The 24,825-nt window shown below is 38.8% G+C and overlaps 1 protein-coding gene across 3 annotated transcripts in view; it reads left to right on the plus strand.

Moving 5' to 3' along the window:
* Nucleotides 1-24,825, plus strand: part of LOC6054171 (nitric oxide synthase) — a 151,106-nt gene that overhangs the window by 119,757 nt on the left and 6,524 nt on the right. For all 3 annotated transcript variants that reach the window (XM_038252986.1, XM_038252987.1, XM_038252988.1), the window contains exons 14-21: nt 4,726-5,118; nt 9,372-9,626; nt 10,173-10,320; nt 10,406-10,575; nt 10,633-10,843; nt 14,450-14,670; nt 14,729-14,866; nt 14,925-15,116. In XM_038252986.1, coding sequence (XP_038108914.1) covers nt 4,726-5,118; nt 9,372-9,626; nt 10,173-10,320; nt 10,406-10,575; nt 10,633-10,843; nt 14,450-14,670; nt 14,729-14,866; nt 14,925-15,116 — 1,728 coding nt within the window. The remainder of the gene's footprint in view (nt 1-4,725; nt 5,119-9,371; nt 9,627-10,172; nt 10,321-10,405; nt 10,576-10,632; nt 10,844-14,449; nt 14,671-14,728; nt 14,867-14,924; nt 15,117-24,825) is intronic.

Below are 24,825 nucleotides of genomic sequence, written 5' to 3' on the forward strand. Positions count from 1 at the left end.
TTTTGAAAAACTGGTGATTTTTGGAAAAAATCGAAATTTCATACATAAAATTTTTTTGACCTAATTTTTTCATGCAAATTGAATTTGCAATCGAAAATTACTTTACAGATTTTTGATAAAGGGCCCCGTTTTCAAGATATAGCCACCGAAAGTTTGATTTCAGCGAAATATTTGCAGTTTTCGATTTTTAAAAATAGTGACCATGAGTGACCATCTCTAAAAATATTTTTTTTGAAAAGTTCAGAAAATTTGCTATAAAATTGTCTAAGAGACATCGAAGATTGGACCTCTGGTTGTTGAGATACAGCGGCTTAAAGAAAAAGAAACACGAAAATTGAAGTTTTTTTCTAAGTCTCACCCAAACAGCCCACGATTTTCTAATGACGATATCTCAGCAATTAATGGTTCAATTTTCAATGTTAATACATGAATATTCGTGAAATTTTCCGATCTCTTCGAAAAAAATATTTTGAAAATTTTTAAATCAAGACTAACATTTCAAATGGGCATAATATTCAATGTTTGGCCCTTTTAAAATGTTAGTCTTGATTTAATTTTTTTTCAAAATATTTTTTTCGAAAAGATCGGAAAATTTCACGAATGTTTCATGTATTAACATTGAAAATTGAACCATTAGTTGCTGAGATATCGTCATTAGAAAATCGTGGGCTGTTTGGGTGAGACTTAGAAAAAAACTTCAATTTTCGTGTTTCTTTTTCTTTAAGCCGCTGTATCTCAACAACCAGAGGTCCAATCTTCGATGTCTCTTAGACAATTTTATAGCAAATTTTCTGAACTTTTCAAAAAAAAAATATTTTTAGAAATGGTCACTCATGGTCACTATTTTTAAAAATCGAAAACTGCAAATATTTCGCTGAAATCAAACTTTCGGTGGCTATATCTTGAAAACGGGGCCCTTTATCAAAAATCTGTAAAGTAATTTTCGATTGCAAATTCAATTTTGCATAAAAATTAGGTCAAAAAATTTTATGTATGAAATTTCGATTTTTCCAAAAATCACCAGTTTTTCAAAAATCATAACTCGGCGGCAGATTTTGACCATGTTTCTCTATAGCTCAAAAGTTGCGGATTTTTGTCCCTAAAACATATAAAAATCTCGAAAATCAAAAATACGTATTTTGGGAATTTGAGTTTTTGTGAAAAAAAAGTTAATAAAAAAATCGGAAATTTTTTTTTCCGGGTACCTATTTTTTCTAAAAAGTCCTTAACAATACCTACAACTTTGCCGAAGACACCAAATTGATCAAAATATTCCTTCAAAAGTTACAGATTTTCGAATATTTACGTACCATTTTTGTATGAACAGCTGCCAAATTTGTATGGAAATTTAAATGGACAAACTAATGATGCAAAATGGCTTCTTTGGTCATAGGAAAGGCCCCCACAAAGTTTGAGCCAAATAAAAAAATACAAAAAATAAAAATGGTCGAAATCGGCCGGTTTTGTAGAGAATTGCTCATTTTGCGTTTTCATATATATTTAACAGCAGCCCATACAAAAAGAGTTTCTAAATATTCTAGTATCTTGAGCACGGAACTTCTGGTAAATTTGATGTCTTTGGCAAAGTTTTTGGTACAATTAAGGAAAATTCGGTGGAAATACGCAAACTATTAAATAAATGACTTTTTTCTTTTACTTTTTAACTAAAAAAAACCCTCAAAAAAACTTTATTGCTGAAATATTATTTTTTTTATGTTTTAGAGAATCAAAAAGGTATCTTTTGAGCTATGAGTACCCAGCAAAAGGGCAAAAAATTGGCAGTGTTGCCATTTATTAAAAAAAACTTTTGGAAAACTTTTTGTGTGCCGTCATCAGGGAGGTGAGATTGTGACATACAAAAATATAGAAATATGTATTACCCTATCTCACATCCAGACTTAATGTCACCCCTGATAACGGTATGAATTTTACAGCAATACTATGTTTTTCTTTTTTTTTTCTTAAGAAATTTGTGGTTGGTGTTTTCAACAAGTACCTTAAGGAGTTACATACATGTAGAAAACCACAAAATTTTATATTACAGAAAATTTATTGAATCCAATAAAAAGTTGATTTTCAATCACTCCTGAAAGTTTTATGAAGATATTTCATGATTAAACATAGTTAGAGATGATTTTAAGCTCAACATTTTGCCGTGCGCAAAGCGAACTGTCAAACTTTCTGAGCGTTTTACTCGAAACACCGAGTTGATTTACGGGTGCCACGATATCTCGAGATGGGATGGACTAAATTGGCTGAAATTCTGGGTGAAGACTCTCAAGTTATATCCCGTGTGCATGAATAAGTCCGATTGTGAAATTTTGCTTTTTAAAAAAATACAAAAATCAAAAACTGACGATTTTTTATATGAAAAACAGAAAAATATTTTTATCTTTTTTAAAAATAAGTTTTTTGAATCGGCCTACGTCATGCACACAGGACCGGTTTAATGAGTCTTCACCAAAATTTTGAGCCGATATCGTGGCACCCGTTTTATGAAACTGCTAACTTCAAATAGCTATATCTCGGCAATGATACAACCAAATGTCTTCAAATTTGTTTTGATAATAATCGAAAATGTATATATTAATGCCCTGAAAACAGATTTTAAATAAAGTTAAGTGTGTGCTCATACCAACCTCTGACTTTTTTGTCGATTTACATGTATGTAACCCCTTAAGCACAATTCTGTCGAATTTCATAAATGAAAGGCACTTCAAGCGTATATGTTTCGTTTACCATGTAATGAGCGCTCGCTATCCTTACCACCATTGGATCTTGTCAATTCCTCCTAGTTTTTAGACAGCTTAAAATAGTTTTTTAATGGCAAAAGTTCACCACTGCCGGGCGAAGCTGTCCAGACTTTTGATTGGTTTAGTTTATTTTGTCGCTATTTTAGCTTTGTTTTTCGACCATTTCAACAGTTTTGAACTTTTTTTCAACGTAATTCTTCAATTACCCAAAACAATTACGTGAAATACGTAAAATATTTATTCAAATGCTAAATTTAACTTATGTGTGCTATCTTGTAACACGTCTGCAGTTCAATGATAGTAATTTAATGATAATAACTAAGTCAAAAAAAAATGCTGGTTCACCAATTTAAAGCCAGCAAATTTGGGTCGGTAAGTTTTGAAGGTAAAGTTACATTTATAAATTACACTCTGATTAATTTGAACTATAAAAGGTTTTGACAAGCCTAGTATTCCAACGCGTAAAAAATGTCGTTTCAATACAGTCCAGACTCGAGTATCCGAAGGGTTTGGCATTGTAATAATTTCACTTCGGATAATCGAACCACGAAAAAAATATTTATTTCGCTGTCTTAGTAGGCACTCTAAACTACAATATATATACATTTGTTTTGCTGGCCGGTACAAAATTAAACCTCAATCTTTTTCGGGTACGTACACGCAATATATGCGCACGTAGATAACTCTATGGTGATTAAGAATTTTTAAATCCAAGATTGCAGCCAAAATGGCAGTGATGAAACATTGGAAAATGCCTTTTTTCAATTTAATTCGCAACCAACCATTCAAAGTTAACCAAAATGGACCTGCAGAACTCGAATTTGATGTTAGAAGTAAGAAAATAAAAATATGAAAAAAATTGTTCGTAATCCAGGCTTCGGACAATTGCTCTATCAAATCTAAAACTTAACATTCAAATTAAAAATGTGCTTCAAGCAAGGTTATGTCGATTTCAACATCTATCAAATTTAATTCAAACTTTCAAATAAAAAAAATTAGAAGATGAAATTAAGTCACGCTGATTTTTTTACAGATTAAAAAACAGAATAAAAATACAAATTAAAGAAAAATTATAAACATTTAAAAAACAATTACAATATTTTTAGGACGTTTTTTTTCTATTCAAATTTTGCCGAAGGAAGCACTTTTTTAAACTCAATTTCGAATTCCAAGCAAAACATTCCAAATATTCAAGCAATAAATTGTCGGTGTTTTTGTTATTTTAAAATAAAAAAAGTACTTTATACTTTTTATAATTGTTGAAAATGAAAAAAAAACCATGGATATCAATATACGCTTCGGAACAAATGGAATTTCATAGCAAAATCAAAATATAATTAATCTTTAGCACTAACCCCGCGTCCCCATCAAACATGCAGCCTGTCCGCTTTACTAATAACGCGTAATGCCGAGCGGTTGGGGGGTAATTTTTTCTCCCGGTCACCCACCACCACATCCCAGTGCAACAAAGCTGACAAGCTGTTCTAACCTTTCAACTCTGCTGCTTGCTCATTTGCCGCGCTGCCCCTACTCTGCTGACACTAACTAAGCTACAACTAAACGAGTGGAACGCTCCGGGGAATAGCCCACATTGCATTGCTCCGCCAGCTGGTGATAGATGGAAAACCGCATTCTGGATCATGGAGAAAAAAAAGTGAACAATTTTTCTGTGTTGCTCCAACGCTCCACTTCATTTAGTTCCTTTCCCCTCTCACTTTATTAATTTCGTTTGCGTTCTTCTTTTTTCCGTTTTCTGCAGGGATTTAAAGAGCACTTGGATGTGCTTAAAAAGAAAACGGTCTGTATGAAGTTATTATTTTTCTTTGATTTTTCTTTCGTTTTATGTTCTTTTAGTTCGTTCATCCTTACCCAAAGTGCACACCACCCAAACCCAAGCTGGACCAGACATGAAACGAGCTCTGAACTGCAAAACAATTAGCAAAAAAAAATGAAATTCATTTTTCTTTGGCAGCTTTTCGCGCAGGATCTGTACGCCATGCGGCTGCACGAAACCGGCCACAGTCAGGTGCACAGCGAGCTCAGCATCGCCGCGTCCTCCAAGTCCTTCATCAAGGCGAACTCGCGCAGTGACATGAACCGGCACCGGAAGATCGATCGGTTGGACTCGCTGCGGGGATCCACGACGGACACGCTGTCCGAGGAGACGTTTGGGCCGCTGTCGAACGTGAGGTTTGCCGTGTTTGCGCTCGGATCGTCGGCCTACCCGAACTTTTGTGCGTACGGGAAGTACATTGATAATATACTGGACGAGCTTGGTGGGGAGCGGCTGATGCGGATGGCCACCGGGGACGAGATCTGCGGGCAGGAGCAGGCGTTTAGGAAGTGGGCGCCGGAGGTGTTTAAGGTAAGGGACAACCGTTATTGAAAGATTTATTTAAAAACAATCAACTAACTTCGATTTACAAAATCATCAAAAATAATTTTTTCAACTAATTTTTGTTCGAACTCTTAAAATTTTAGAAATTTTCGTTCATTTTTTAAAGAGTTAAAACGGATAAAAATAAACATTGTTATGCATGTTTATATTGTGAAATTGTCTCAGGAACACAAATATGATAAAATTATCGCCAGAAAATGGGATCTAAGGGGTTCCCCGAGCAAAAATTTACAACCAAAAAATTAACTAAAAGTAAAAGTGTCTATTTAGTACGTTAAACTGCCTTACCCAAAGCGTTCTCAGTCTCAGATGGTAGTCCCAGATGTCTCCTACAAGCTACAGGTCGAAGCGAGTAGATAACCTGATGGAACACTTTTTATTTGAGTTTGAAAATTATGCTATTTCTCACTAAAATGCCAATAACTCCCTTTAGATTAAACCAATTGGGATGCTTCTCCCTGCATTTTGTTGCATTTTTTAATCCCTTTTAGATGCATTTTGAATTTTGAAATTAATTGAGTTTTGCCAAAGTTTTAGCCTTTTAAAGATTTTTGACGTTTTTGAACCTTCAAACTTTATGTCCTGATTTGCCCCACTATCCGTTGACCTAGAGTGCTCATATTTTGGTCCGATGCTAGTTTTATATGTACAAACAACCCCTGAAAATTTCAGGCAGATTGGTGAGGTCCAAACGACGTCCCATACAAAGGGGTATGCCCTGTTCGTGGACTCGCTCGCTGATAATGGTACCATTTTATAGCAGAAATGTGAAAAACAAGCAAAAAATTGAAAAAGTGATTAGATAGACAAAATGTAATGATAGGAGGTGGTGGAATAGGTCAAATACTTTCAAAAACAAACAAAACCTAACTTGAAAAATGCAAATTAAAATACTAAAAATGAAACAAGAAAAACAGAAAACAAGAGAAGTAAAGATTTTCGAAGAACAAAAGTTGCTCAAAATGACCTCCTGAACACGAATTTTCGAAAAAAAAATGGCAGTAGAGAGTTAAAAAATGGAATAATATTTCATTTAAAAATATGTGATAGGGTAGGGTAGTCATCAATGAGACACTTTTGGTTTTTAACTTTCAACGATTTTTGTATGTTTTTCATCAGCATGTTTTAATGAGCTTTTTGTTGCATTTTCTTTCTTTTAATGTGTTCTAACATTGACCAAAATATGAGATCGATCCGACCTCTACAGCCAGAGTTATCCAACTGTCTCATTGTAGACGCACTTGGCAGGAACAATGAGACAGGTGGGAAACAATGAGACACTCTACGAAAATCAATACTTTTCTAGTAAAACATCATGTTTTTGTATTGTTCCATTGCAGGTGACTTACCTTGAACATTTTAAAGCAATTTTGCCAACTTGAAGCTTTACTTAACAAAAGTTATACTAAAAAGTATATAAATTTAGTAAAATCCATTTATTTATACCATATAACTTTATATGTTTGGCTAAATGAAGTCAAAACTCAATAAATATGGCAAAAATCACTTCCGATTCATGATTTGAAGGATTTCCCTAGATTTTGAAAAGTTTAATGAAGAAAAATCAAAGTGTCTCATTGTTACCCATAGGCTGAAAAGAGTGGGGAACAATGAGACAGCCCTGGATTCTGGGTAAATTCTTAATTTTGGACAATTCTAATGAAAGGCCATTGTAGCCCAACTCATGCCCTATGAAATGACGAAAGAAGTTTGGAGAAATTTTAGTTAAAGTATTATTGGCAGCCTATAAGCGAAAATGTAATTTTCAGTCATAATTTACTTTAACACCCCAAAATCAAACATTTATGAATAACTTTGCAAGGGAGCGTCCATAACCAAAGCCACTATTATGGCAGACGTGTATCCAGTAGACACACCTTTCCCCAAAATATGAGCCTGATTGGTTGAAACTACGACTTGTGAGAGCCATTTTATCATTGTTCCCCGTGTCTCATTGATGACTACTCTACCCTACATTTATTGAAAAAAAAAGCACGTTGGCACGGAAAAGATACTATGAAGCAGAAGAACCAAATAAAAAAGAATCAAATAATACCAAATTAAACATTATTATTTTAAATTTTTTGGCGAACTGCCTTGAAAAATTTAAAATAAAAATAGAATTTAAAGAATTGATTTACATAGTTTTCTAAGTAAAATGTATCATAAAATGTTTTATACATAAGTACAGTTGAAATACTTATACTTATAATATCAATAAATTATTCTACAAAAAATCTTAGAGTTAAACTTTTTTTCCTAATCTGTGGTCCCAAAATTTTAAATTGAAGAAAAATTCCACAAATGGTAATTCCATAAAAAAAAACAAAAATAACGTATTCTTAATAATTTACAATCGAATAGAATTGTTTTTTTTTTAAATTTAAATTTCAGTTGTAAGCATTATTTTTTGTTGTCTCCTAATTTGGAAAGCCTGACAACTTGAAGTAGAATTTGGTATAAGAATTTTTGTTAAGTATGAGTAAATCTCTAGATTTCGCATTTTTTCGAGGTTTTTTATTTGTATATTTTTTATTTGGATAAAACTTCAAAAGAGGTAATTTTGCCTAATTTTTCCATGAAAGGCTCCATTATTTTTTTTTAGAAATTCTTTATCTATTGAAGGGATTTTCGGATAGATTTGGAGTCTTCAGCAAAGTTGTAGATTATTATTGGGACTTTTAAGAAAAAATAGGTTTACAGAAAAATAAATAACTGATTTTTTTTATTTGCATTTTGTTTTTTGTAGAAATTGCATTTTTTGGAAAAAATAAAAGTTGTTTCAAAAATCAATCGTAGACGCGACATCGAATTTGCCATAGAAATTGTAATTATTTGATTAAATGTACACCGTTTTCAAGTTATAAACATTCCAAGATAAACTTTCTGATAAAATGTTAAGTTTTTTTTGCAATTTAAAAAAATGTATTAAGAAAAACAAAAATTGTAAAATTTTCTGTTTTTGAAATTGTTTATCGAAATGCTAGTTGCTGAGAAGCAGACTACACAAATTTAAAATTTGTATGAATAAGTTTATCTCAGTGTCATTTAACAAGTTTTCATTTGCTAAACAGTGTTACAAAAATGGACAATATTTTCTGCTCTTTTCTATTAAACATACCTATTTCTAATTTTAACAATAAAGAGTTAGCTTTTGAAAGTGCCTAAAAGTTAGATTTGGTCGTGTTTAGCAAATGTTTAGCTTTTCAAAAATATGTTTTTGCAGGCGTTCTTTTCTATCATAAAATAGTTTTCAATGGCAAAAAACTGAACTTTTTTTTCAAAGCAAATACCTTGAAATGATCATAACTTAAGTATGGTGCACCTCATTAAATAAGTGTGTAGAGATATGACAAATGTTAATATGCATATATAATTGGTTAAAAATTAATTTTTGATTTTCCAAAAATATCAATTTTTCAAAAAGTTGCAACTTTGTTACCAGATTGGAAATGGCGTAAATCAAACTTTTGATCAAAAGATGCTCTTACCGAAAAAACATATATAAAAATTTTGTATGAACAACCCCTTGAAATTGTTGCCAAATTTAAAAGTTTTTTTTAAAGTCCTATAATCTTTGAAGATTTCTTTGATTAAAAAAACTCTATAATTTAGCTTTACATTTGTGTTGAAGTTTTTTTCGTTTTTATCTTTCGAAAATAATATGAATATGAAAAATAATATGAATTAAAAAACTATTTTTGATTTTTTATCATCCTGGAAATGTTCAAAAATGAATCAAAAACAGAATTTGTTTATCATTTTCAATCACATTTCATTATCTTTCAAGCATTTTTCGAATTCTTTAAAGTTGAGCTTCCGCCAGATTTTTTTAATTTGTTTAAGGCCGTTGCTAATATTTTTTAATCGTGCTAAATGGCAACGTCTAAATTAAAAATATGTTTTGTTTAATGTATAAGTATTTTCACCAACATGTTTTACATAGTTCAAAAAAGCTTTAAAAAACCCCTTTCTAAAAAAAATTTCTGGTTTTGTATCAATTCGTCAATTGTGAGCAAAGATGTTCAATTAGACTACCATATGTAAATTATTTCCAATTATTTCTTTCTAACATTTTTTTATCAGATCAAGATCCGTAAAAGAAAATACTTGATGAGACCATTTTGCATAAAAGTATAACAATGAGACTAATGTATTCCTTGAAATTTCTTCATATAAGAAAAAAAAGTTCAAATATTCCAATAACTTTCTCTCACCAGATCGCCTGCGAAACGTTCTGCCTGGACCCGGAGGAAACCCTCTCGGACGCGGCCTTCTCGATGCAAACGGAGCTGACGGAAAACACGGTCCGTTTTGCCCCCGTTACGGAGTACGAGTCGCTGGACAAGGCGCTGTCCAAGTACCACAACAAAAAGGCCACCGAGTGCACGCTGAAGCGGAACGCGATCAATCTTCACGAGGGCACCAACGGCAGCGAGCGGTCCACGATTCTGGTGGAAATCATCGCCGAGGGGGTGAGTATGGAGGGCTGTGTGCTATGTTGAGTGCCACTCCTTCTCCGGAATGTAGGCAACCACCCGAAGAGTGTGTATGTTGTGGGTGGTTTGGGGTGGGACTTGTTGCATTGTGAGTGCTGATGGAATGAATGCGGGGCACTCATTCTCTTGAGAGAGAGAAAAAGAGAGAAGATCTCACGGTATAACAGTTTGGAAATGCAACGTTGTAGGGTTTTCTCAATGTTGCAAGATTAATTGTTTTAATCATCTTAGTTCAAATCGTTCCAAATTTGCAATAAAAGACCGGATGACATTTTTTTGATTTTTTCCTATTTAAATACAAATAGGCAAATTCTTGTGATTTTTCAATATTTTTATTTTTGGACAACGAATTATGGTTTGATTTCTATCTATAAAATTTAAAAAAAAGTCTAATTATAAAAAATAATATTACTTGTTAACTGTCCAGTTGCAAAATCCGGCAACACTGCCGGCCACGTGTTTTTCGATGAACTCAACTCTTGCAGACACTCATTTCAAACTCTTCCTTTCTCCCGCCTGCAGATGGCCTACGAACCCGGCGACCACGTGGGAATTTTCCCCGCCAATCGGGCCGAAATCGTGGACGGCATCATCAAGCGGCTGACCGGCGTAACCGATCCGGACGAGACCCTCCAGCTGCAGGTCCTCAAGGAAAAGCAAACCCAAAACGGTAACTCAAGAGAGGACACTCACTCTCTCGATGAACTCTGTAGTGGAGCATAACAAATGTTGCTTTATTTTTTTTGAATTTCCAGGCGTTTACAAATCGTGGGAACAACACGAAAGGATACCAATTTGCTCACTCCGTACGCTGCTGAGCCGGTTCCTGGACATTACGACGCCTCCATCACGACAACTGCTTACCTTTCTGGCCTCGTGCTGCCAGGAAAAGGAGGACGAGGAAAGGCTTACGATGTTGGCGAATGTGAGACAAACATACTGAATTGAAGCTCGATTTGCTAAAAAATCTGTAAATTTATAGGAACCATCCGTCTACGAGGATTGGCGTTACTGGAAGTTGCCCCACCTGTTGGAGGTGCTGGAAGAATTTCCCTCCTGTAAACCACCGGCTACGGTGTTCGTGGCCCAGCTGAACGCTCTGCAGCCTCGGTTCTACTCGATTTCATCCTCTCCGCGCAAGTACTCGGACGAGATTCATCTCACGGTGGCTATCGTGTCGTACCGGGCGGAAGGTGGGTTGAGTATAAGATAACTGCATCGAAAACGAGAAAAATCATATTAATTTAAATTTAAAAAAAATATTCTAATTATACAATCCAGACTAGATTATCCAAAGTTCGATTATCCGGGATTTCTTTGGAACTTCGGATAATCGTTTTTATTTTATTTTCACACTTTCAATATCAAATTCAAGTTCTGCAATTTTATTATAGGCAAATTTGAGTGATTGATTGCCTTCCAAAGATCTAAGATCTTAAACAAGACAACCAATTTATCCGAAGTATTTTTTTCCCGAGGACATTGGTAATCGAGTCTGGACTGTACCAATTGAAAAAATAAATTTATACAAAATGTTTTTTAAACCAATATTTTTAAATAGCTCAGAAAATTCTCTATATTTTTCCTATTTAATATTTTTGATCCCGCCATTTGTTGGTGAAATAGGGGAGAGTGGGGAGACTTGGTCCTTTTTTTTGTCTCGCACATAACTCTATCAATTTCTCACAAAACTATGAACGTTTTGCATGAAGTGAAAGCTTAAACAATCAACTATGTCTGGCTGATAAGGGTATTTAATCAGATGAACTCTGCGAATCATGCCAAGCGTTTGATTTTTTTAAACCGGCATTTTCAAAACGTTAGGGGTAACCTGATCTCCCTTATTCACCCAAAGATTTAAAAACATGAAAGATTATTTTTATACCAAAATTGAGCATGTTTCCAAAAGCTGGTAATTATTTTGTTTAGAAAATATTTGAAAAATGGTCCAAACTGCAGTAAGTCATCCACAACTCTACTAAAAGAATCCATGTACGAAAAATCAAGCAAATTAATTAAACTTGAGGCTGATTCCAGTGACTGTAAAAATGCATGGATCAAGTCTCCCTAAACACACTTTTTAAAACAATTGATTGTAAAATCAACTTTTTTTATCCAAATATGGTGCACTGTCAATATTTAACATTAATGTTTTTTTTCTATTCAATTTAATTGTTATAGCGGCAACTCGGCAAGTTCAAAATGAAAATAAGTTTGAATCGGAAAATAGACTGCCTTTTTGAATATGTTAGACACCTATCCACAAAGAAAATAAAAAATAAGTATTTAAATTATAATTTGTAAGTTGAATCGAAACAATTTTCAAAAATTAATTAATTAATTCTAAACATTTCAGGAAAATAATTGTAAATAAATAAATAAGAAACGTTGAAAGGGTTTTTTTTCATGCTCCAGTGAAAATTGTATCTTTTGCTGTTATTTTCCAGAAAAATAATTACCTTGAAAATTTCAGGCAAAATTTAAATACTTATCAACATAACAGCCTCAATATTTTTTTTTTAAATACATAATAGGTCAATGAATAAAGTTAAGAAGACGTTTAGCTGTGATTTGTAAAACAAAAAATAAATATTTAGTAAACTTACTTAAGGTCCATTTTAAGAAAACATTGTGTTCAGCACATTTTAAACAAAATTTGGAATAATCATTTTGACTGTTGAAGTCATCTGTAATAAAAAAAATCCTTCGTGATTTTTCAAATATTCCTAGGAAAAACTTTAAAAAAAATTGTATACTGACATTGTTAAGCCTACCGTAGTACATGTTTTCCTAACATGACTATTGAAATAAACCTCATACAAATTTAAAAATATTTGTTACATAATTTTTTATTCCCGGTTAACGGTAATTTAAAATACAGGGTGGTTAAATTTTCGCAATATTCGCGATTGTCGTGAATTTTGCGGATTTCGTGGAATTATATATTGCTTTCACCGAGCAGGATTTAGATGAATCTTTGTACTTTTTTCTGGAAATTCTAGATCTACACATACGTTTCCACTGGCCATCGAAACCAGTGTTGTATTCTTGAAGACAGACACATAGCAACATATTCAGCAAAAATCCGCGTGGCGAAAATCGCGAGTGTTTGTAACCACCCTGAAAATAGTCTAGACTATTATAATTTTTCGTTGACCTTTGTTTCCCTTTGGCGCCTAACATTTTTTTAATTCCGAAAAAAAATGCGTTTTGGAAAATTCAAGGTTTTTAAAATTTGTGATTAAATTCAACTATTTTGTGTTATTTGTTCAAACTTAAGTACCATCAACTGGGGCGAATCGGGACTGTAGTTTGAATAGGGACAGCACGTTTTAGAGCACTTCAAGCTCAAAATTTGGGAATGAATTAATACATTTTGTTGCTCTGAATCTGGTCTAACCAAAACCAAAATAATAGGCTGCATCATTGCTAAAACTGCTGTCCCATTTCGCCCCATGTGTCCCGATTCGACCCAGATGACGGTAGCGGTATTGTTACTCAATTTTGTGTTAAAATTTTAGGTTAAAAGCTATATTTGCAGGAAAAAATACAGGCAAAAATTATTTATTGATTTTATGATTATTTTGCTTAAAAAACTAAGAATCTCACCAAGTTTTTTCAAGTTTTGTGGACTTTGCATTGTAATTTTTTTAATTGATTTTTGCACTGTTTATTTCTTAGCTTAGCTTAGCTAGCTTAGCTTGGTTGACCGTACTCTAGCCGAGCATAAAGCTCGCAATAGCTAGGTTGGCGCCGATAAGGAAAATAAATGCCTCAGGAATGTGCCGAATGACACATCACCATTCATTTGTCCTTTTGGTCGACTCCTCACGATCAACGGGGGAGGTTGGGAGGGATTTGATGATTGGATATCCTATAGAGATGCCTAAGAACTTAGACGACCTCCAAGATATCCGGATTTGGAAGGGGAAAGGGTTTTATGGGATACTTCACCGACGAATGAAGTAGTGGGCGTTGGTAAATAATGAGAAAATTGAAATGCAATAATATAATAAGGAAGAAATTAGAACGCTCTCACCAAATACATTTCTGGGATCATCCAACCAGCTCCCAACTCCGATGTAAATCTATTCCGTAGGCCACGTAGCCTCCCCCAGTTAGGTCAGCAGTTGACGCTGTTCACGCCATCCACATCCGGCATCCGCAAACCACCGACGTCGTCCAAGAAAATATCTGCAGAAGCACTTTCAAAACTTGGTCCTTTCCCGGCCACTTCCATGGAATCTCCTGCGATGCCAAATGTAGAATCCAGCTGGTCCACCGCAGTAACGACTGCCGCCGTCACTGTCGAACTGGTTTCCAGCTTCCGCAGGCGTTTTTTCCTGATTTTTCCAGAATGAGCTCCTTCTCGGATTGTTCCGCTTAAGAAACTTTCACTACTGAAGCCATTTTTATTCCATAGCTTTTGAAACAATTTCTTGTTATGAATTTGAAAAATATATATATATATTTATATTCAATAAACATAAAAATTCTGTTTGTAAATTTATATTCTTATCGTTTCATACCCTAAGTTTAATCACGTTTTTGGACTTTATTTGAGATCAGGAAAAGAATTTAAATACTGAATTGATCTGTTGCGCCGTTCCTGTGATCTTGTCAAGCATTTTGTTGAAGTTTAATTTTTTGTTCACTTCGACTGAAAAATATCTTAAAATTGGACTGAACATAAAATGATAAATTTGAACTATATTTGGTTTGAGTTGAAACAAAATTGATTGTGTTCAAAAGTTTTGATTTCAACATTAACCCACATTTTTTTCACTTTTCAATTTCAGACGGTGAAGGCGCGGAACACTACGGCGTTTGCTCCAACTATCTGGCCAACATGGTGGACAACGAGAAGATATACCTCTTCGTACGGAGCGCCTCTTCATTCCACATGTCAAAGGACCCCAGCCGACCCGTAATCCTGATTGGGCCCGGGACCGGAATCGCACCGTTCCGATCGTTTTGGCAGGAGTGGGACACGCTGAAGACGGAACTCCCCGATGTTAAGGTATTTGTTTTGATTTTTATGTTATGTTCACTAAATTTACATTGCATATCGATTACAGCTTCCAAAGGTTTGGCTCTTCTTCGGATGTCGTACGAAAAAGGTTGATCTTTACCGCGACGAAAAGGAAGAAATGGTCAAGAAAGGGATTCTGGATCGAGTTTTCCTGGCACTTTCCCGGGAGGAGAATGTTCCCAAGGTTTGTTGCAAAGATTAACAAATTTGAAGGATAAAATAACTTTGAGTTTTTTTTTCAGACCTACGTCCAGGACCTGGCCCTCACCGAGGCCGATTCGATCTTCGACCTGATCTGGAACGAGAAGGCCCACATCTACGTGTGCGGCGACGTCACGATGGCCGAGCACGTGTACCAGACGCTGCGGAAGATTCTCGCCGGCAAGCTCACGAAAACCGAGTCCGAGATGGAGAAGTACATGCTGTCGCTGAGGGTAAGTACAAATAAACAAATCGTGACGATCAATCTGCCACGCGAGAGGAACGATGCAATGCAATTAAAGGCGCCGGATGAGCGAAGTCTGTCCGATTTCGACACGTGGAACTGCGCATTAGAAATAAGCAAATCAATCGAGGTGGGGTGTCATTGTGTGATTTTGGTCAGGGAGACTACTCCACGAAAAAAAAAAATGGAAAAGATTTTTACTAAGTAATCATTCCTAACTGCACACAAATATAGAAAAGAATTTTATTTCCTAGATTGAGGTAATAAGTCACCCTGTTATCTCTAAAATCGTAATGTCTAAGAAGCAAGATGTAACCTGATGCATCACGTTTGCCCGAGTCACGTGTTCCGTTCCAAAAAACGTGCCACGCGTCCTTGTGACCGTTTTCAATTGAGCATTGTTTGTCCACAAAACCGTGAAGCTTCTTCCTTCCTCATTTGGAATACCAAATATTCACGCACTCGCACACAAATTAAAGCCAATTTCCTTTGTGGACCATCATTCAGTGAGGTACTCCTGGATTTTAGCTCCTGAAAAGTGCTTAAAAAGTGCAAAAATGCCTCAGGGCAAGAAAAAGAGGCGGTCCTCACCAGCAGGATCGGCAGATTTGAAGAAGCTAAAGAATGCCGAAGCGCTACCTGCAAAGCCAGGCAGTTTGAGCAAGGACGCTCAAAAATTGTCTGGAAACCAGTTCGCTACCCTCCCTGTGGACGTGAGCGAGAAGGAAGAATTTGAACGACGGGAAAAGTTGCCACCCATTTTTGTGAAAACATCGTCATCGGATTCGGTGCGAAAGTGGCTGACCGGGTTTATCAAATCTGGTGCTTTACGAGCTTCCATTCGCTTGTGTGCTGATGGACTCAAAGTTCTGCTACCTACCAGAAAGGATTACAACTACGTTCGGGATTTCCTGAACAACACAAAGATTGAATACTACAGCCATGACGATCCAGGTAAACGCCCCATGAAACAGGTCCTCCGAGGCCTGTACGACATGGATGTGAGTGTGCTGAAAGAAGAGCTCAAATCTCTTAAGCTGAACGTGATCGAAGTCTTCAAGATGACGAGACACAACAAGGACATCAAGTATCGTGATCAACTGTACCTGGTTCATCTCGAGAAAGGATCGACAACGCCGTCTGAGCTGAAAGCAGTTCGGGCTATTTTCAACATCATCGTGACTTGGGAACGTTATCGTCCAGTGCACCGTGACGTTACGCAATGTTCGAACTGCTTGCAGTTTGGACATGGTGGAAGAAACTGTTTCATCAAGAGTCGTTGTGCAACCTGCGGAGGTGAGCACAAAACTCAAGCTTGCGAAACAATCAACGAGAACATCGAAGCCAAATGCTTCAATTGCGGCGGCGACCATTCTACCAAGAATCGAAGCTGCCCAAAACGTGCTGAGTTTGTGAAAATTCGGCAGCAAGCGACGACGAGGCACCAACCAAATCGTCGCAAAACACCACCAGCATACACGGACGTGGATTTTCCTGCTTTGGCGTCACCAGGAGCAGGATCTACTCGAGTGGTTCCAAATCTGCAGCCATTGCCGTTGAATCAGCGGCAAAGAGTTGCGGAGCATACAACACCTCCAGGTTTCAGTCAGCAACCGAGGGAAAACCAACCAACATCAACGGGTGAAGGCAGTAGTGACCTGTTTTCACCACAAGAACTTCTGAACATTTTCATCGAGATGACAACAACTCTGCGTGGGTGCAAAACTCGCCAGGAACAAGTAAGAACGCTTGGAGCATTCATTTTAAAATACAGTTCATAGTTTACTCGTTCTAATGATTTTGAATTATTCAAAGAATTTTTATTTTAGTTTTAAGTTAGGATTAGTTGTTAAAGTGATTTTTCTTTTTTTTACCCAAATGTATTCGATTAAATGCAAAAATGTAAAACAATTTGAAATAAATGAATAAATGTGAACAGTAATAATAAAACGAAAAATACAACAAAGATGAAGAGCATTTAGCCATACCACTTAGAATGTAAATGAAATGTAATTATTACAAGAAAGTTCAATAAAGACATATTTAATTTCAAAAAAAAAATTTCAAAAATTAAAGCCAATTCAGACAAATTGCTTCCAAGTTCGAATTATTTTCCATTCATACGTCGCGGTAATCATAAATCTGACCGGCGACGACGATGTTTCGCGATGAGTAATTTGCATTCCAATATGTGGATATTGTTGTGGCGCGCGTTCGACCGGCCGCCGATCGCAACCACATGGAGACGCCTGATAAGAACTGCGCGAAACTTCAAGTGTTTGGTTCAAGGCATCATTGGTTCGTGCATAACTGCGAATACGCGATCGGTAACACGGTCCACCGGCAAGAGATCGACGCCCTGCGCCTTAGGCGCACCCGCTAGGGATGCTCAAAAAAATTAGAAGCTTCAAACTTCAAAGTCGAATTGGAAATCGAAATTTGAACACCCTTTTCGCAGGTCGATCGACGATCGATCGATTCCTACGTCGTGTGGTCACGTACGAAAGTTTCAAGTTTAATTACCGAATGCGCGATCGTTGACGCGCGAGCATCTTCAAAGAACCTACGCAGGTCGTGTACTTACATGCGGGGCACTACTAGCTTACGCTAGACATGTTCCGGATTTTGTGCTGAGTTTTTTTTTTTTTTTTTTTTTTTTTTTTTTTTCCTTAGCGCTATTTATTTGGCTTCTTGTATTTAACATTGTTGGGCCAGGTTTTCCGTAAATTATTTAATCACATGTCAATGTTTGACATGATGATAAATTGAGCTAAGCATTTATACAATTCAAAATTTTTGGATTTAAGTATAACTTCTAGGTCCGGAAGTATGCCAGCTCTAATGATTTTCCTCCACAGCTCTCCTTGAAAATCCTCATACAAGTCGCACGTTAACAACAGGTGGTTCGGCGTGGCCGCCCCCAGCCCGAACTCGCACGTATCGTCGTCGATGATGTTGTTGCGCCTCAGGTGTGTAGCGATTCTGGAGTGATTGCTGATAAATTTGGAGAGGATTACTATCTCCCTCCGTGAAAACTCAGTCTCGTAGAACCAAGGTGTTGTGGACACCCTCGGCAGGATTCCGTGGCAGAACCTGCCCTTGTCGCCGTTGTCCCAGTTGTTTTGCCATTGCTGCAAAGCCTTCACCCGACTTGGGTACGAGATGTCCCACGAATTAAGCTGGTATGTTTCTGGTTCTCCTTCTTTACACGCAAGTTTTGCCGCCGCATCCGCCGCTTCGTTCAGTGTCACGTTCCTGTGTGCTGGCACCCACATGAGGGAAACCGTTTTCCCGCTTGCTCGAGCTGCATGATGTGGTTTCGTACATCGAACCAAGGAATCGGTGTAGTTCCCTGGAGACTTCTGTTGTGCAGGCTGCTTAAGCTGCTCAAACTGTCCGACAGAATCAGGAACTCTCTACCCGGGTGTTGCGCGATGTGCTGCACTGCTTGCCGAATCGCCAGCAGTTCGGCCAAAAATACTGATACAGTTTTAGGTAGCTTGATCTGCTTCACGATCTGGAAACTTCCATCCACTACTGCGTAGCCACAGCCGTCTTCATCTTTCGATCCGTCCGTAGCAAATACAATGGAATTTTGGTACTTCTGCGAGATGATGCCTTCGACGATTCTGGGAATCCTTGAGACCGGTTCTCCTCGAATAGCACTTTGGACAGAAAAATCAATCGGAATGGTTCTCTGCCTTATCGCAGCAGGGTACGAGAAACATGGCAGCGTTTGTATTGTTGTTAGATAACCCGTGTGTGATCGAAACTGAAGAATCATTTTCCGGATGAACGATGGAGGCAGTTCTCCGTTCAGCACAGGTGCAGCGTGGCGCCGGTGCCAGGTCTCCAGGGAATAACGACGATTGACGAACTTGGCGAGTAGCATCTGCCTCCTCAGACCGAGTGGCATGATTCCGGCCAACGCTTCCAAGGATCCGGTGTGCGTTGTTTTGGTCGATCCCAACGCTATCCTCAAACAATTCCACTGAATGCGGTCCAGCTGGATAAGTTCCCTTTCCGGAGCTTCCCGAAAAATATCGACCCGTAATCAATAATCGATCGGACACAGGACTTGTAGATTGACAGCAGCGCGCTTGGGTGCGATCCCCACTTTGACCAGCCACAGACCGCATGAAGTTCACGTACAAGGAAGTTTTCCGCTTCACCATCCTGATTTGACTGGCCCAGCTCAGTGTTGGAGTAAGGTTGATTCCCAGCAACGTTATGTATTCCTTGTACTCTACTACTGCTCCGTTGATGTAGAGTTCAGGAACATCCGGCAGACATCTTTTGCTGAAGATCATTGCGGCGCTTTTTGGTGGTGAAACTTCGAGACCAAGTTCTTTCAGCATTCGTACCACTCCATCCAAGGTTGTCTGCAGGGTGTTTACCGAGTCCTCCACTTGTTTACCTCGAACTGCGACTGTGATATCATCAGCGAAATCTAGTTTGATCGAACATGTCGGAGATGGTTCCATCGGTTTGCGAATCACGACGTTGAAGCACAATGGGCTGAGAGGTGAACCTTGGGGTAAACCCATCCAGGTTATGCGGACTAGCCAGGTGACGTTGTCGAGCGATGCTGACAAAATTCGTTCACCGAACAACCCATGCAGCGCTTTGATCAGGCAGGCTTCGACTCCAATCTCCCGAAACTCTTGTAGCATTATTGGGATCTGGACGTTGTCATACGCACTCTGGATGTCGATGCTGCACATTGCAACATGCTCTCTGCGGGAGAAGGCTGTGTGCACTTCTTCAACCAGCAAGTGTAGCGCATCCATTGTCCCTTTACCTTTCCGGAATCCGCAGACTGTATCCGGTAAGATGTTGTTGTGTTCCAGGAACCACTCCAGTTTTTCCTTGATCATGCTTTCGTAGGTTTTGCGAAAGCATGATGCCAGGGCAATTGGACGGTACGATTTCGAGTCGTCGGCTGGTTTTCCAGGCTTTAGGATGGGAATTATCTTAAAAACCTTCCACGATTCTGGTATGACGCCATCTTCGTAGATTTGGTTGAATATTTGTACCAGGGTCACTTGAGCGTTGAAGGAAGTTTCCGTATTGTTGAGTAGTTTAAGTCATCTGCACCAGGTGCTGTGTCCTTCCCCTGTTTAAACACTGTTTGCAGGTCGTATAGAGAAGTACGATTGTCCATTGTGCCTCCCACAGTCGCAGACCGACTCCGGCGGAGGAGGTGGCCTCGTCGAAGAGGGTGCTAACCGATCGAGAACTTCCTCCAGTATCTGCTCATCCCTCAGCGTTTGTTGTCTGCCAGCAGCTCTCCCCTTGTAACGCTTAGCCCACCTCCATAGGTCTTTGACCGATGTTTGTGAGTCCAGCGTGTCACATTTGGCTCTCCACGATTGAGAGCGTTTGGATTTCACCAGATCCTTGAACCGTTTCTCTGCTGCAGAATAGTCCTGATAGGCTTCGTAGTCGAGTGAGCGGCGCCAAACGCTGAACTTCTGGCGACTTTCACATTTTGCTGCATCCAACTCATCGTCCCAAAACGGAAGTGGCACCTTCTTCGTTGTCTGTAGCGGTCTTGGTGGCGGGCATGCTTGTACCAGGCTGGTTTTGACGATCTGGAAGAACTCGTCGTACGTTGGATTCCCATTCCTGCTTACTGCTTCTTCCACAAGGTTTTCGTACAAAGTCCAGTCCACTTTTTTGTAATTGATGGCTGGAAGTGTAACGTCCGAGTGGATCGAGGTTGTACCGAAAGAAATCGGCAGGTGGTCACTTCCGTAGGGATAGTCCAGCGTCTCCCACTCGAACAGCAAGCTTATGTCTGCCGACGCCAAAGTGACGTCAATAGCGCTGGCTGATCTTCGTGCGTCCACTCTGGTGTAGCTTCCGTTGCACAGTGGTCCAGATCGCAAAATTAAGTGGAAAATGGATTTTCCGAAAAATGGTGACGTTTTGGAGCTTTGGTGTCTTCAGAAGAGTTGTTGCAAATGGAAAGGGGCAACTTTTGGTTTGGTTCAAAATTAGGGTGGTTCACGATTAGGGTGATTTTGAAAATCTAACTTTTCAGGAATATTTTTTTTTGTCTTCTAGAAAGTTGATGGGCTTGCCAATCCAAGCAACTTTGTCGAAGACACCAAAATTTATCTCGTAATCTTCTATGACCAATTTTATAAAAGCATCTGAGCAAACCTTCAAAGATCAGTTTGAACGTGGCAATTCAGGGTTAACTTTAGAGAAAGTGATATTCGAGCACTTTTAGCTCTACAAAACAAACATTTTCATTTTTGACATGTCAATTTGGACTTAAGGGTCAAAAGTTACAGCCATTTTAAGGTAAAAAGATGCAAATTTAAAACTTAAATATCTCAAAATGGCGCAAGCCAATTTTAAGCACTAGGTTGCATTTGAAAGAAGAGATCTAGCACTACAAACGCTGAAATCTCAGGGTGTTTTTCTTTAAACTTGAGATATCTTCATTTGAAAGTCTAATTTTCAAGGGAAAACCATATGGGACCACCTAACGAAATTCGAAAATTGTCCAAATATATGTTTTTCCATGTAATTTTGCCTGCTGAATCTGAATCTGCCCTCAGAATTGAGTGTCAACAAATCGATTTTTGGTCATATTTTGGGTTTCCATGTAAAATTATCATTTAAACCCAAAATATGACCAAAAATCGATTTGTTGACATTTTGGCTCAATTCTGAGGGCAGATTCAGATTCAGCGGGCAAAATTACATGGAAAACATATATTTGGACAATTTTCGAATTTCGTTAGGGTGGTCCCATATGGTTTTCCCTTGAAAATTAGACTTTTTCAAATGAAGATATCTCAAGTTTAAAGAAAAACACCCCTGAGATTTTTTCAGCGTTTGTAGTGCTAGATCTCTTCTTTCAAATGCAACCTAGTGCTTAAAATTTGGCTTGCGCCATTTTGAGATATTTAAGTTTTAAATTTGCATCTTTTTACCTTAAATGGCTGTAACTTTTGACCCTTAAGTCCAAATTGACATGTCAAAAATGAAAATGTTTGTTTTGTAGAGCTCTAAAAGTGCTCCGAATATCACTTTCTCTAAAAGTTAACCCTGAATTGCCACGTTCAAAAACTGATCTTTGAAGGTTTGCTCAGATGCTTTTATAAAATTGGTCATAGAAGGCGTAGATTACGAGATAAAATTTTGGTGTCTTCGACAAAGTTGCTTGGATTGGCAAGCCCATCAACTTTCTAGAAGACAAAAAAATTCCCAAAAATATTCCTGAAAAGTTAGATTTTCAAAATCACCCTAATCGTGAACCACCCTAATTTTGAACCAAACCAAAAGTTGCCCCTTTCCATTTGCAACAACTCTTCTGAAGACACCAAAGCTCCAAAACGTCACCATTTTTCGGAAAATCCATTTTCCACTTAATTTTGCGATCTGGACCACTGTGCGTTGTTTAAAACTACCATCTGCGCCGCATCCACGGCAGCATCAAGTGCTTCTCCTCGTGCGTCGTCTCGGTGGTCTCCCCATGTTGAGTGCTTGGCGTTCCAATCACCGCCCACGATACATGGCGCGGGAATGTTCTTGAGAAAGTTTCGAGCTCCGCTGGCGAAACTGATGCATCCGGATGGATGTATACCGACACTATCGTCAGCGTACCGAGGTTGCACACTACTTGGCACGCTACTGCATCTAGCCCCACCGGGGCGATTAGGTGGAATGTTTTAGGGTGCATTTCCTTTCGAGCGGCAACAAAGACGCCCTTCGAGTTGCTTGTGTGGTCTTTGCGAAATAAGTGAAAGCCTGGAAGGTTGAAGCTTGATGAAGTATCAAGGTGGCTTTCGGAGATCAAAACAATGGATGTTTTGGTTGTGTTGATAAGGTTGATAATACTTGCCGATTTAGTAGAAGCCCCTGCAGTTCCATTGCAGGAACTGCAGAGGCAATGCCGACGCTGGCGCGCCTGAGGTGACGGTTTATTATAATCTCAGCGTGCCAACGTATTGCTTCACCTTATCGACCAGCAGCTCGTTGACCCTTGTGCGGAAGACTTCCGTCGTTACTTCGTCTTCTTGTGGGTCCATCAGCTTAGAGATTAGTTCCGACATGGTCGTCGAATCCACTCCCTCCTTGATGGCATTGGCGACAGGTTCATTGATGTTCAGCTCCAATGTTGGCAAAATGTCCTCGTTGCCGTGGGAGTCGACCACGACTCTCTTTTTCGGCCTGTGTTCATGTTGACTTTCTGAAACCGCGGGAACTCGTTTAGGGTTCTTGGTTCCGCGGACCGCGCGTTGACGTGGAGTGGCCTGGGATGTCGAAGGTCCGGCGAGAGCCGGTTGGAGTTGAGCGGACGGAGTCGTCGAAGGTCTGGCGGATGCCACCGAGTTGGTAGTTGACCGACCGATGCTTGAAAACCAGTCGGTAGGTCCTTGGGAGTAGGCCTGCTGACGCTTTTGACTTGCTTCTTTTTGTTCCTTGGCCTTGGGGCAGTCCTTGTGGTCGGCCCTGTGTTTCCCGGAACAGTTCACGCATGTTGGGTTGGTCTGATCGCATTGGTGGTCGTCAGCCACCTCTTTCTCCGGGCAGAACAAACATCTCTTCTTGGATTTGCATCCCTTATCGCCATGCCCAAAACGCCAGCAATGTTTGCATTGGCGCATCGGGTAGTTGTAGGGTTTGACCGAGTACAACACGTAGTTAAGTTCCACATGGGTAGGTAGTTTCAGACCGCTGAAGGTGACCACAGTCGTAGTTAGCGCTGTCTCACCACCATCTGCGGTCTTCTTCTTGATGCGGCGAATTTCGAGCACATCTGGGTTGTTGAATTGGACGCACTTCGTTTTGTCGTAGGCCCTGGCGTCCTTGAGCTCATCGTCAGGAACTTCCAGCCCGATGTGGGCAACGCCAAGGGTTTCGACCAACCGCTGGGGGATGGTGCATGTAAGGTTTTTATGTCGAAATTCGCACAGCTCGTTTGCGGCACGCGCCGTTCTCATAAGCACCTTCATCTTTTTTTTGCCAACTGGCATGGCTTTCATGAAGTCGGGGCCGAATTGCCCAATCAGCTTCTTGGCAAGCGTTGAAGGAGCCAGGTTGGCCGTTCCGGTCGTTTCCAGCATAACCAGGAAAGGTCCCGTGGAGAACGGAGGATATCTTCGCTTCCGAACCGGGGACGCATTTTCCGCATTCGCCATAGCAACAAAACGATGGTTTGTACCGAACAAAGGGATTTCGCGAGCTCTTTGTTCGAATAAAGCAAAACTAATCAACAGCGCAGGACGTCTGAACGTCTGTAGCTCACCGTGGTTTGCTTGTAACTGTTTTGTGCTGAGTTGACGTGAACAACAATTGGTCATAACATCGATAAATTAGTTTTTATGGCACTTCTTGGTAGTACCGTAGTACAGAGCATGACGGGGTTGCGGGAAGTCTAGGGGGGTACATTGTGTCGGAGTTTACAGAGCAATGCGTCGTGTGATATTTGGTGACACGCCACTGAACTCATCATCATTGACGCAGATACGTAAATGTGTTTAATCAGCTGATTTAATTTTGACAGGGAATATTAGTTAGACAAGCGTTTCATCAAGGTGAGACTGGAAGCCGATTCTGAAAAAAACTTCTAGGCGATTTAAATCAAATTTTAATCTCAACCAGTTGTTTGTTTACGATTTAATTATCTTCTGCAAAACAGAGAACGACGGTTTCCCGGTTTCCCGGGGTTACAGAAT

The sequence above is a fragment of the Culex quinquefasciatus genome, chromosome 2 (assembly GCF_015732765.1).
Source record: "Culex quinquefasciatus strain JHB chromosome 2, VPISU_Cqui_1.0_pri_paternal, whole genome shotgun sequence".
In the NCBI taxonomy this organism is placed as follows: Eukaryota; Metazoa; Arthropoda; class Insecta; order Diptera; family Culicidae; genus Culex; species Culex quinquefasciatus.